Source organism: Eschrichtius robustus, chromosome 8 (assembly GCF_028021215.1).
Source record: "Eschrichtius robustus isolate mEscRob2 chromosome 8, mEscRob2.pri, whole genome shotgun sequence".
Taxonomy (NCBI): domain Eukaryota; kingdom Metazoa; phylum Chordata; class Mammalia; order Artiodactyla; family Eschrichtiidae; genus Eschrichtius; species Eschrichtius robustus.
The window spans coordinates 97881588-97896238 of record NC_090831.1 but is presented as its reverse complement, the minus strand read 5'-3'; the positions used below and the strand labels follow the sequence as shown (position 1 = coordinate 97896238).

The window sequence follows — 14651 nt, the reverse complement described above, 5'->3', positions numbered from 1 at the left end:
TGTGTGTGTGTGTGTGTGTGTGTGTGTGTGTGTGTGTGTGTGTGTGTGTGTGTGTGGTATATGAATGTGTAAACCGGCTCCTAGAGTGTGTGTGTGTGTGTGTGTGTGTGTGTGTGTGTGTGTGTGTGTGTGTGTGTGTGTGTGTGTGTGTGTGTGTGTGTGTGTGTGTGTGTGGTATATGAATGTGTAAACCGGCTCCTAGAATATTTCACCCCTCTTAGAGTGAGATTTATTTGCAAGTAGGATTTTTTTCCACTTACTTCTTAGAAGAGCTCTTAATTTTAGTTTCAAAAAAATTTTGGGTCTACTGGAACTTCTTACCACTAAGACAGAGATTTAGAACTAGATAGATGAATTTTTATGTTGGCTTCTTGGAAAAATATGTATTTTCCATCCCTCTTGATTTAGAAGCCAAAGGCCTTCCTGATTTTTGAGATCCTTGCTCCCCATTTCTACCATTTCAGCCGATGTTTGAAACACAGCCAGAGGCAGATTTCACTCCAGTCCAGTGCAGCCTATTGTATCTTTTTTTTTTTTTTTTAATTTATTTCTTTTTTCTTTTTTTTTTTGGCTGTGTTGGGTCTTCGTTGCTGTGTGCGGGCTTTCTCTAGTCGAGGCGAGTGGGAGCTACTCTTCCTTGCTGTGCGCGGGCTTCTCATTGCGGTGGCTTCTCCTGTTGCGGAGCATGGGCTCTAGGCGCACAGGCTTCAGTAGTGACTCGTGGGCTCTAGAGTGCAGGCTCAGCAGCTGTGGCTCACGGGCTTAGTTACTCCGTGGCATGTGGGATCTTCCCGGACCAGGGCTCGAACCCGTGTCCCCTGCATTGGCAGGCGGATTCTTAACCACTGCGCCACCAGGGAAGCCCCCAGCCTATTGTATCTTTGGAACAGCTTTGACCCTTAAACATTCCTGATTATAATGGTGATAATTCTGTTCCTTGGGAATCAGGTAAATAGTTAAATACCTCTTTAAACATGAAATGACTCCAGATATTGAAAGAATGCTATCATGCTGCTCTAAGTCTTTTAAGCATTCCTATTTTCTTTTTATATTCAGTTCTGTTTTCAGGTCCTTTTTCTGTTGATCATTCTTTAACTATTTCACCCAGAAGTGAGCCCAGTAGTCCAGGGATTGTCTAGTTCTGACAGCTATTTTCTATTAATTAATGAAGCCTGATGTGGAGTCCTGGTTTGAGGTGTGGTGGAGGAACAGTGTTCATTTCATGGTTCAATCCTTGAATGTAGTATTGATTGCAGCCCCTAAGTGATTTTCATACTTGCCTCTGTGTTTCTACTCAAGAACTGACTCATATTTATTCCTGTGAAAGTCCGTCTTGTCAGATTGGGCTCATCATTTCGACCATCCCTCCCTTGCAGTTTTGTATCATTGGCATCCATGACAGTGGCCACTGTGTTGAGTAGGCTGGAGCTGAGGACAGAGTTCATCTGCAGTCTTCTTGCAGTTAGATCTGTATTAATGCTAGTGGGTTTTGGGTTTGGTTTTTTAATTTTTAGGTAGTCAGTGCTTTTTGATAATATGCTTTTGGGGAAAAGCATATTTAGAAACCATTTTTCTTATTGAACTGTATTTTGCACTTGCATAAAATCTCTGAAGAATCTTGGGGAAAAAACGCTTAAGTTTGATTACATTATGTTAGTATATGGTCAGTAACAATGAAAGTACATATAGAGCATATGGAAAGCTGTTAACTACTTAGAATATTGTCATATTTTTGTCTTTCAAACTTTATTTCTATGTATCGGTTTGAATAGTGTTGTAAACAAGACTTATTTTTGAAGCCTTTTCTAGTGTTCCAAAATACTCTAGTCATAATTACAAAATACTTCATTGAGTAGGCTTTGGAGAAAGACTGCCTAGGTTGAATACCAGCTCCTGTTGAAATGACCTTGGGAGAGTAAGTTAATCTTTCTGAGCCTCAGTCTGCTTGTCTATAAAATGAGAATGTAAAAAGTGGCTATCTTCTGGACTTAGGTTTAGGAGAAAGTGAGTATGAAAACCTAGCAATAAAAAATATGCTCTCAGTAAAAGTTATCTTTTATAAGTATTGATATTTTTTAATGTTACAAAATCATTCCAGCTTTTCATAAGACAAAATAATTTTAGCTACAAGTCTGTCAATATGTTTTAAAATTAATCGGTGATATGTTTTAATTGTGACTTACAATCCAAGTTGTAGGGTTTTTTTCCTAAGAGGATTACACGCTATAGAAAAAGTTGAATAGCTAAATACTTTTCTTTTTATTATTACTGGTCGGGTCCAACCTACTTCAGTTGATCTTACAAAACAATGAAAGCCAAAAGTAGGAACTCTGTATCGGTCAAATCCTCCATTAATAACGGCCATGTTTTTATTTCTTGCTTGTGATTTTCTCAAGATTCTATAAAGCTTCACATTCTGATGAAATTATATTTTTACTTATCAGTGTAGCTGGTTTTAAGAATTTGAGTCTGTTTTCATACTTATAGTTAGCCTGTGTCTTCAAATGACTCATTACCCTGAAATGCATTTCATTCTCAAGTAATTCTGATGCATAAACCAAGAAGTTATCTGCACATTCAGCTCTTCCTTTTTTTTTTTTAAGGAACGGCCTCTTCAAACGCAGTATGATACACATTTGAAGTCCTTTTTTTATTACAGTCTCCTTAAATATTAATACTTGTATATATTGTTGATCTGCCCTTTTTAAAAGTAATGTGGTACATTCAAAATTAAGCACTCTGTTACAAAGAAAGATATGCTAAGAAAGGTATACTTCTTACAAGAATGTTATAAGAAATAAACATTAATAGTTGAAAAATGAGAACCCCTGCTTCTAACTTTAAGACAAGGATATAAAAAATGCATGTTGAATATATGTAACATGTATAAAGAAATTCCTATATGGCTATAGAGTAGAATTATTACCTGGCATCTCTTAAAGCAGGGGTCGCCAACCCCCAGGCTGCACAGCAGGAGGTGAGTGAGGGTGAGCGAGCGAAGCTTCCTCTGCCACTCCGCATTGCTCCCATTACTGCCTGAACCATCCATTTCCCCCGCCACCCCCCCAGTCCGTGGAAAAATTGTCTTCCACAAAGCCAGTCCCTGGTGCCAAAGAGGTTGGGGACCACTGTCTTAAAGCAATAAATATGGGATCAGGGGTCAGTTTAATGGAATGCATAAAATCTTCACATTCATTTTACCTGAGGCTTCCAGGCTTTTAGGAACTTTAAAAGAAAATGAAATCATATTTGTTGTGTATACTCTAGGGGTCTTGGAGACAAATGAGGCTGCTTCATTGATCTCGTTTTGAAAATGAAAGATACCGGGGACAAAGTTGCATAGCTTGTTAGCCATACTTCTTCCCTTAAAAGAAGCTAATGTATGTGTCTTGAACTGCGTCATAAAGGTTAAGCGTCAGTCTATATTGACAAAGCAAACCAGTTGGCAGTTTTATGTTTATGATCCTGTAGACATATAATTATACAACATTTCCAGCAGAAAAAAAAATTGCCCATACTTGACAATGCCACAGTTAAAAGCTAGTAATTTTAAAATAAAGCCAAAATACAACAAAAAATACATGCAAAACTTTCACAGTAGTAAAAAAAAAAAGAAAAAAAGGTATTAAAATTTTTCAGGGGACTTCCCTGGTGGCACAGTGGTTAAAAATCCGCCTGCCAATGCAGGGGACACAGGTTCAACCCCTAGTCCGGGAGGATCCCACATGCCGCGGAGCAACTAAGCCCGTGCGCCACAACTACTGAGCCTGTGCTCTACAGCCCACGAGCCACAACTACTGAGCCTAAGTGCCACAACTACTGAGCCCACACACCTAGAGCCCGTGCTCCGCAACAAGAGAAGCCACTGCAATGAGAAGCCCGCGCACCACAACAAAGAGTAACCCCCGCTCGCCGCAACTAGAGAAAGCCTGCGTGCAGCAACGAAGACCCAATGCAGCCAAAAATAAATAAATAAATTAATTTAAAAAGTTTTTTCAGACCATAAAATCTGTTTAAACTGGAAATAGTCTATGATATATGTATTTACCTCTTATATAAAAGTTAATTTTAACCCATTTATCAAAAGTTCACTCTGATTTAAGAATAACATGTGTGGTTAAGAAATGGCTTTGAGTTAGTGTTACAGATATTGTACATCATAAAATATGTTGGATGTGTAAGTAGACATCAGGTAATTTTAACCGGTTTTTAAAATGTAAGTTTCAGCAGGGGACCCATAGTGATAAATATTAGTTACTAAAATGAGGTCCAAGATGCAAAATTTTCAGAAGACAGTTTGAAATCCAGCTTTGACTTTTAAATTCCTTACCCACATTAAGGGTATAAAAAAACCTAATTGTTGGCGATTAAAGAGAGAAAGGTTTTTATGAAAGCATTTCTCTGGAGAGAATGCTGTGCACCCCCCCATTTAGTTGCTTTTCCCTTCACCTCAAGAGGAAGGCGCTTCAGCCAGACTATTTAATGGCTTACTAGGTCTCTCCTTATTAGGTCCTGGTGCTCTGAGTGGAGGTGGGGCTGAAAAAGCAGGCATTGTGTGGAAATGACAGAAAGATGGTTGCAGTGGTCATCTTGCACTCCCAGATTTTCTTTAAATGAAGATTCAGGAGTGTTTCCCATAGACTAGGTTGGGCCATAGGCGTCAAAGAGTAGGAATGAGATTGATTCAGATCCTGTTCAGTAGAGAAGTCTGGAGAACATGGGACCTCAGCCAACAAAAAACTGGATTCTAGATGCTACAGAAGATGTGTATGCAAGGCTGGCTTCATGGGTGGTCACAAAGGGCCATGCACTTAGAAGGACCCTAGACTTGGTTAAAGGATATGCTGTTACCATCTTGAAATTCTTAATAACTTTTAGCAAAGAGCCCATGTTTTCATTTTGTAGTGGGCTCTGCAGGTTATGTAGTCTGTCCTAAATTTATGATTTATATTGGGGAAACTGTAGATGAAGGGTCCCCAGCAGTGAGAACGGGGGTGTGGCTTTCTCAAGCCACCAAGCACTTCATGGGAAAAGAGTAGGCTTTAAGTATTTGCCACACCCAGTTGGTAAGGCTAGTTTCTCGACTGAACCAGTCAGGTAGAATGCTCCTGTTCCTCTCACCTCCATCTTCATCATCCTCTACCTCTGGTCCTTTCCAACCTAGAGAGGACTAAAACAGCTAAGAAAGAGGGGCAGAAGATTGGATAAAAGAGAGGTTTTCTTAAACACTTCCTTCCCAGGTGGTGCAGATCTTAGCTGGGGAAGGGAAGCCATCATACCACTGAAGTTGGATATTCTAATAACCAAATTGAGACTTTTATATTTTAAAGTGACTATAGGAATTATATTAGATAAAAGTAATTAGAAAAACCATGGGGGCTACCCCAAGTTTTCATCCAGAGGTGGGGGGGATGAACTACTACATTGAATAAAAATTAATAGAAAAGTGAAGGACAAAATGAAATTGCTTTTGTAATTGCATCCCTGAAGTGATACTTATTCAGCTTATTGATTACATAATTGAATTTGAAGAATCTAGAAATACGAAATGCTTTTTGATTCATAAACCACTTTGACTTTTAAGTCTAAAATGATCCTCTGAAAGCTAGCTTAAATTTATGGTGAAATTGGACTTTTCTTAAATTGTATTTCCTAATCTAGTTTGGTAATAGGAAAAAAAAACATTAGATTTCCCCACATTGTACTTGTGTTTATCTACTTTTTGGCTTGCTGATAGTGGTCTTAAAATGGAAAAGTTGAGTTAGTCAACGCAGTTGCCTTTAAATTAAGGAAATGTATGTAATATTTCTTTAGAAAGCATGTTTAACATTTTGGACAATTAAGCTTGATTTATTGTAATTTAGTTTTTCCACTGGCAGTGACATAGAATAATTTTTTCTGGTAGCTATTCCAAATGACCTGAGTTAGGAAAATGTTGCTTGTTTTCAATATATCTCTACTGCTATTTTCCATTTTATGCAAAGGCCATTCACTGTAGGCTAATTATAGAAAATTGCATTTAGTGCCAAGTGGATGTGAAATTTACTTTAACGCTGATGGACTGACATTTAAAGTAAAATGAGGTTACGTTCTTTCCTGGTACTCTGTGAACTATATTTTAATGTCCTTCAATGATGAGAAGACTTTTACATCTTCCTAATTTTCTGGAGGTTTTTTTTGTAGTTGGTCACACTTCACAAAATGTGAATGTTGTGATTTTTGACATAAAAAAATTCATGAAATATTTTCTTCAAATATTTATGAAATTCTTTCTGTCTGTACAAAACTTGGAGATTTATATTTTGTGACTTAACGTGACGAGGATTATGTGTAATGTAAGTTCTATAAGCATATTATTTTGTTTTTGAAATTTTCGCTGAAAGTTATTTTAATTGTTGTTGATATTTTTTATTTTACTCTAAATGAGAAAAGACTGTACCTAAAATTCAGATCCTTGAAGGAGTAGGCGTCATGGGAAAAAAAAACTATATTTGCGGCTTTTGTAATTTAAAAGACAGTATTCCAAAGGAAGAAAATTTGAAAGTAGACTGAGTGGCATGGCAGGCTGGTCAGAGTTTGGGGTCCCCTTACCTCTCACTCACCACCTGACATCACATGTAAGCTGTTACTCATGACAGTTGTGAATACCATTTGGAGCAGTAATCACAGAACCTTCATATAAACAGCCTTCTGTATATTTTCATTTCTTTCTTGAATACATTCCTCTGATTTTGTTCTAGGCTCGCAGGAAGGAGGTATTTATCCAGGAACGGTATGGGAGATTTAATTTAAATGACCCATTCCTGGCACTGCAGAGAGACTATGAAGCAGGTGCTGGTGATGAAGAGAAGAAGCCAGTTTGTACCAACCCCCTCTCCATCCTGGAAGCAGTCATGGCCCACTGCAGAAAAATGCAAGAAAGGATGTCCACACAACTGGCTGCTGCTGAGAGCAGACAAAAGAAGGTATTGAGACTTTCAGACAATTCTTTTTCCCATAACACAGTGTAGAATGAAAAGACCATCTCTGAGGTTGTTGTTTTGTTCTTAACTATTTTCAAGAAGGGTTGGGATAAGGACTTAAAAATTCAAACTACCGACAAATTCTGGTGGCCCTTCTCAGATGTAACTCAAATAAATATAACACTAAATCATAAAAGAAGTATGACAAATTATGTTTCCCATAATGTTTACTGTGATGCTTTCATTAAAATAATGGATTTTTTTTGGGGGGGTGGGGGTGGATTTCCCTTTCCTAGTGCCCTAAACATGCTTAACTGTTAGATGAGTGATCCAGTAATGCAACCAGGACTGATCATATGGTGGCATCCCCAACTTACTTTATGCAGCTTTTGTCCCCAGTATTTCTTTGCAACTAGAAATTATTTATTTTTTTTTTTTGAAAATGAAAAGAGTATGAGAATAGAATGAAAGTTTGCATAGGATATGCTATCTCACAACATGTCATCTTGAAGTTCTGGTTCATCTCAGACTCACCTCTGGGGTCTGATGATGTGTCTGCTGCAGACCTCCAGGCTCCTATTCACATGTGTTTCATTTAAACCAGCCTCCTCCCCCCTCCTCACCTCCCACACCACACACATACATATTACTGCACATGAGCACATGCTTCAAAGATTCCTAAGTGATAAAAGCTTACTGCGATCAGCCATAAGGAAATAGAAGTTTAAATTTTGCCCTTCCGATATGCTGCTGAGACTGCTGATTCCCTTTATTAGAAAAGAGAGTGAGGAAGTCAGAGAAGGTAATGATGTCTAATTACTAGAATTAAAAGTAACATGTTCTTCCAACCATTATTAAAGCATAAATTAAAACGTTTCTTCTGTTTGTCCTTTTCAGAGAACTTATTATAGCTCACATTTAGCACCTGGTTAACAATTAACCTGAATGCACTATACTGTATAAATGTCTATGATACTGTCATTGAATGTGTAGGCTTTCTCCCTGTAATTGTATCCTTGCATTAACGTATATATGCCAGCATTCTGGTATAGGTGTTGAATAAAAGCAAACCTTTTGCTCAGTATGCCACAGGGTAGAAAACTAAAGCACTGGGTAAAATAGTAAAGAATAGAAGGCCTTCCCTGCATGGGAGACCGAATCACACAATTTTACACTGGACTCTGCACACCCTCTACAAAGCCCTGCAGACAACCACTGAGGTCTCTGGAGCTTTTCAAAAATTCCCACAAACCGCATAAGCAAGAGCCAGTGTGTTTCTGCTGATGTCACTAAAGCTCATTTGTATGTCTTGGATGAGACACATTTCAATTATGTTCTTAATGTGTCAAATGAGCTATTTCATAATAAAGTACATCTGCTGGGTTTTATGCTGTGTTATCAAAAATCAAGAAAATATTTTTTTTATTGTAGTTTTCGTTCAATACATAAAATGCATGCTTTCCTAAATTTTACTTCTGTTTTGCATTTTATCTATCATTCCTCTTACAAGAGAGAAAAAAAGAAATTCATTTCGAGTTGAATCAAAGATTTTATTATCTAGTTGATTTTTTTTTAATCAGCTTACATCCTGTTTATTTCTGAATGACTGGGTCATTTCCAACCTGGCTGGAAGTGAAAGGAAATTGTTTCTGTCCTAGGGGTCCTGAGAGGCTAGTATGAAATGAGCCAGTGATCTGTCTCCTGCCTATAATGGGGATACAGGGGTCCTTTATGGCCAAATTCACCGGCTGTGCAGTCTCAGTGAAGGGTCTGTCCGAGAGGCAGTGCTACCCTTTGTCCCTAAAGGATATTCTATTACGGTGGATTGTAACATGTGAGAAGAGTTACAGTTTGTACTCTTATCCCAAATCTTTATTTATAAAGAAAGTATTAGAGCAGCTAATAAGGCCAGGAACAACAAAGTCATTTTAGCAACAAAATTACCTGTCACGTTTACTCTTGAAAGTAAATATATTAACCAAACATCTTCAGTTCTCTTGCATGTAGAATAAATTGGAGCTTTAGAAATCTGAAAGCGTTAAGACACAAAAATCCATTATTTTAAATGAGTCCAGGTCTTTAAATCACTGCCACAGCAAAAGTCAGGGAAAGCAAAGTTCCCATTATCTACAATTCAAGTATTTATTATCTGACACTGGGCATAGCTCTGTGGTGATTCTAAGACATTTGGCCTGAACGCTGCTCTGGTTGCCCTCTCAAGGCGGGAGAAGAGACTTCGTGCTCATTCATGCGTTGGTTCCTGCTGAGACTACTAATAGGAGGGTTAACTGTTTGGTAATTTGTGTGCCAGGAAAATTTGGGCAAGAGTCAATTTGGCAAATGGCCTGAGCCTCAAGCCACTTTGAATAAGCTAATGAGTAATCATCATGGGGAACTTTGCCTCTGGTAATATACTCCCCCGTTTAGAACCAGTAACCTAGGGTGCTTGTTATTTGGGTTTTTATTATTTATCTTATGCATCATCTGTTAATACAGCTTCTTTTCTAATTTATTTTCAGTCATTTTATTCATACATAGTATAATTTCTAGCCCTGAAATAGGAAAGATCTTTTAATTTGATCAGAGCCTTTAAAAGAAAGAAGCCAAAATAACAACTAGGAAATTCAGAAGGGGACAGTGTTTTTCACCAGAGGAAAAACTAAATGTAGCTCTGTGTATTAGACAGAGCTCCTTCTAGGCGGCCGCTCAGTATGATGTGGTCAGTTGCGTGCTGGTAGCTGCGTCAGGCAGAATTTGTAGTTGCGAGCAAGTGAATCCAGTATTCTCGAGTTAAGCAGAAACGGCATTTATTTGTTCGCCTGCAGCATGGTAGAGCATGGCTGGGAGAACTAGGGGACAAGCTCTTAGCAGCCAGCATCACTGACAAATGCTCACCGTAGATCTAGTCTGCCGTGGCTGATCCTTCTGCCGAGAGCTAGATACTGAAGCTTGTTGACACCAGACAGCACCACTGTCATCACTGCTCTGGGTCTTGAGTGGTACCTCCCCCGGCCCTGCTTCTTTGCGTTACTCATTTCCTAGTTGAAGCCTAAGAGCAGGTGCATTTGATTGGCCAACCTTAAGCTCCATGCCCTCTCCTTAGCTACAAGACTGGGAAAGCAACTATTGGCCATATTTAACTACTATAGGAGAGAACCAGAGGTGGAGAATTCTCCTGACATTGGAAGGAGTTTCAGGTGCTAGACAACCAAAGAAATGACAAGTGGACGAGACAAAGAGCAATCAAAATATGTGTTCTGTTTATTTCATATGCCTTTTTCTTCCCATTATAAATAATTGTAATTTGTTTTGCCGTTTGTATTCACTGTTTTCTACTTCATTATATAATGGTTATAACATACAAATATAATTTAATTTTAAATTGTTTTCATGATTTTCATTCAAGGATAACATGGTAGAGAAACAGCTAAAATAACATTTTTGGGAAGAATGTTTAGGACGCTTTGTACATGAATGATTGTGTTTTTAGCTCCTTCCTGAGTCTTTTTTGTATAACTCATTATTACGTTTCAAGATGCATTTGGACTCCCCAGGAGCACTGCAGAGTGAGCATTAAGGGGAGCTGGAGACTGAGGTCTGCAGCTCTGAGCAGGGATTTAGAGGAGAGAACAACTTGCCTTATCCATGTCTTCCATTCTCTCTTTTGAAACTAGATCAAGAAGAAGGGGTACTTCGTCCCAGCTTACCCTTCCCCCTCCCCGTGTCCTCAAGTCCATTCTCTATGTCTGCGCCTTTATTCTTGTCTGGCCCCTAGGTTCATGAGAACCACTTTTTTAGAGGGGTGGGATAGGGAGGGTGGGAGGGAGACGAGACGCAAGAGGGAGGGGATATGGGGATATATGTATACGTATAGCTGACTCACTTTGTTATACAGCAGAAACTAACACACTATTGTAAAGCAATTGTACTCCAATAAAGATGTTAAAAAAAAAAAGAGGAAGGGGCAGATGAGAACTACAGAGCCCAACTGCTGACTGGTAGCTCTAGCCCCTATAAAGAAGAAAATCTCAATATATCTCATCATTATGTATTTGTTTACCAGGATTGGGCAGGTGCCGGTGAGGGTGACCGTGTGGAAAAGAGGACAAGGGTGCAGTGAGTGTTAAAAGACGTGAGAGAGTAATAAAGAATATAATAAAATGTCATAAGAGTATTTTGTGGTTGTGACAGACATGCAGTCTGCTTTCTCATTTTACAAATGACCATAATTGCTTGCCTCTCTCTTTTACCCTTTGATTGAGAACTGATCGCCTTTACATTGCTGCTCTGCTCCACCTACAGAGCTTTTCCTTTCATTCTGGAAAAACAGTTGTTTGGAGCTCCCTTCATTCAGAGCTCCCAGTCTGGGTGCTATTCTTGGGGTAACCACCCACTTCCTCACTACCAGTGAAGTTGTGTTAGTTCTTCTAAGCTCTTCCACGTAATCCGCTGCTTTTTGCAAAAGGCTTTGGTAATACTGCTTCACGCAAAATTCCCCTTCAGCCATTACTTGGAAGTGGTTGTGAGTACATATAAATTGGACAGTAGTAGAACAGAGTCAGCTGGAACTCGGTAGTCTTTATACACAAGAGGCTGTGGTTCCTTTATAATCTCCGCAGTGTGCAGTTTAGTTGGGGGTGTCTGTTCCTACCCCTACCCATCAGGTCCACGGTCCCTGGATCACTGCTCTAAATTGTCCGAGATTTAGCCAGTGAGAGCCCTTTCAAGCTACTCCTTTTGATATATTCCCATCATCCTTTGAGCACTTAATTTTCTTTCTTTTTTTTTTTTTTTTAAATAAATTTATTCATTTATTTATTTATTTTTGGCTGTGTTGGGTCTTCGTTTTTGTGCGAGGGCTTTCTCTAGTTGCGGTGAGCGGGGGCCACTCTTCATCGCGATGCGCGGGCCTCTCACTGTCGCGGCCTCTCTTGTTGCGGAGCACAAGCTCCAGACGCGCAGGCTCAGTAGTTGTGGCTCACGGGCCTAGCTGCTCCACGGTATGTGGGATCTTCCCAGACCAGGGCTCAAACCCGTGTCCCCTGCATTGGCAGGCAGATTCTCAATCCCTGCGCCACCAGGGAAGCCCCTTATTTTCTTACAGCAAGGTGTTTTTTTTCTTGCAGGCTCATCGTACACTTTTCTTTTCCCAACCCCTGCAGTTAGCTCTTACTCCCAGAAGCTGTTACTTCCATTCCTTTTTAATGGAAAATGGTGTTTAGAAATGAAACTAAAGCTAGGAAATTATGTATAATTATCATATTTATATACACACAAATCTATATTTTATTTATTTATAGTTCTGTCTGTATGAAACCATGAGTTCATACTTATATTGACACCTCTGATTCTAATCCAAAACCATAGGGGGTACATTCTTGTCCTTTCTCTATTTAAAACTAACTTCTCCAACACTGAGAAAGCTGGAACCCATTATACTTCAATATATTACTCATGTACTCCAGCCTAGAACACACAGAGAGTAGTTTCAGAATTGTTAATCCATAGCACTATAAAAAGCAAACATGCAAACCTGGAATTCACTATTGTTTATAGCTTTTAAAGAGATATTTACATTAAAGTGAAATTCACATCTTAAGCACACAAATTGATGTTTTAAAAATGCATATACTTGTGTAAGCTGTACCCCTTACAAGATAGAAAATGTTGCCATTACCACAGAGAGTTTCCTGGAGTGTCTTCTCCATAAATCCCTCCCCCACTTCAGGCAGCCACTGAACACTCTTCTGATTTTCTCATCATGGATTAGTCTTACCTCTATACTGCAACTTCAGGTAAATGATGACTGTAGTTAAATAATAAGCCTTAAATGTACAAACCGCAAGTCTTTCAACTTTGTTATTTTATTTTATTTTATTTTAATTTATTTATTTACGGCTGTGTTGGTCTTCGTTTCCGTGCGAGGGCTTTCTCCAGTTGCAGCGAGCGGGGGCCACTCTCAATCGCGGTGCGCGGGCCTCTCACTGTCGCGGCCTCTCCGGTTGCAGAGCACAGGCTCCAGACGCGCAGGCTCAGTAGTTGTGGCTCACGGGCCTAGCCGCTCCGTGGCATGTGGGATCTTCCCAGACCGGGGCTCGAACCCGTGTCCCCTGCATTGGCAGGCAGACTCTCAACCACTGCGCCACCAGGGAAACCCAACTTTGTTATTATTTATAAAAATTGTTCTGGCTGTTCTAGATCGTTTGCATTTCCATAAAAATTTAAAATCAGTTTGTTGGTTTCTCTCAGAGTTTTCAGGGATTGACGTTTCATTGACCCTTTAATATGTTGAGAATTGACATCTTTAACAAAATTGAGTCTTCCAACCCATGATTATAGTATTTTTCTTCATTTTGTTCAGGTCTTCATGGTTTCTTTTAGCAGTGTTTTACTGTTTTTAGTTTAGTAGTCTTAAATGTCTTTTGTTGGGTTTATTTCTAAATATTTGATGCTATTATAAACACAATTAAGTTTTTGCCAAACATTTGTTGCTAGTATACAGGTATTCAATTGATTTTTTGTATGTTGACATTGTATCCTGTGATCTTGCTAATCTTGCTTATTAGTTTTAGCAGTTGTTTTGTATGTTTTATATGATTTTGTAGGTAAACAAGCATGTTACCTATGAACAGAACCCATTTGACTTTTCCTTTCCAAATTGCCTGCCTTCCTCTTTTCCTTTTTTTCCCCAATCATTGCGCTGACTAGAACCTCCAATACAATGTTGAACAGAAATAGTGAGAGCAGACTTCAGAGGCTTTTCCTGTTTACTTAGGGAGAAAACAGTCTGTTTCATGGTTAAGTATGATGTTAGCTGTACTTTGTTATAGATGCCCTTTATCTCATTAAGGTTTCATTCTATTCTTTGTTGAGTGGTTTTTATCATGATTGAGTTTTGAATTTTGCAAAATGGTTTATCTGCATCTATTGCTGTGGTCATGGTTTTGAGCTTTATTCTTTTAATATGATGAATCACACTAATTGATTTTCAAATATTAAACCAACTTGGATTCCTGAGGTGAACTTCAGTGGGTCACCTTTTATTACTCTTTTTAAATATTGCTGGATTCAGTTTGCCTATATTTTGCTAAGGAGTTTTGTGTGTGTGTTCATGAGTGATAATTTTTCTGTAAATTTTAAAATAATACTTGACTGGTTTTGATATGAAAGTAATCCTGGGTTCATAAAGGAAAATGGAAGCATTTTCTTCTTTATTTTCTGAAAGGGCATGTATAAATTTGGCTTTCTTTAATGTTTGGTAGAAGTCACTAGTAAATCCATATGAGTTAGAGGTTTTCTTTAGGGGAAAATTTTTCTTTGTGAATTCAGTTTCTCATAATGATATAAAGCTATTTCAATCTTTTATTCCATTTTATGTCAATTCTGAAAGTTGTGTGTTTCAGAGGAATTTGATTTGTTGAATTTATTGGCACAAGGTTTTCATTATTATCCTTTTAATATTCATTCCATAGTGGTACCCCATGCTTTATTCCTTTTATTTGTAATTTGTGCTTTTCTGTATTTCTTAATCTGTTCTTTAAATGTTTAACAATATTAATGATATTTTATTTGAAAAACAACTTTTGGCCTTGTTAATTTCTCTATCATTTGTCTCTTGTATTTCATTGATTTTTACCTTTGTTATTTCTTTCCTTTTACTTTGTCTTTCATTCACCTAACTTTTCCTCG

At 38.4% G+C, this 14651-nt stretch overlaps 1 protein-coding gene across 2 annotated transcripts in view; it reads left to right on the top strand.

The window, feature by feature from the left end:
- The window catches only part of CTTNBP2 (cortactin binding protein 2), a 154053-nt gene that overhangs the window by 52989 nt on the left and 86413 nt on the right, over positions 1-14651 (top strand). For both annotated transcript variants that reach the window (XM_068549358.1, XM_068549359.1), the window contains exon 3: positions 6741-6965. In XM_068549358.1, coding sequence (XP_068405459.1) covers positions 6741-6965 — 225 coding nt within the window. The remainder of the gene's footprint in view (positions 1-6740; positions 6966-14651) is intronic.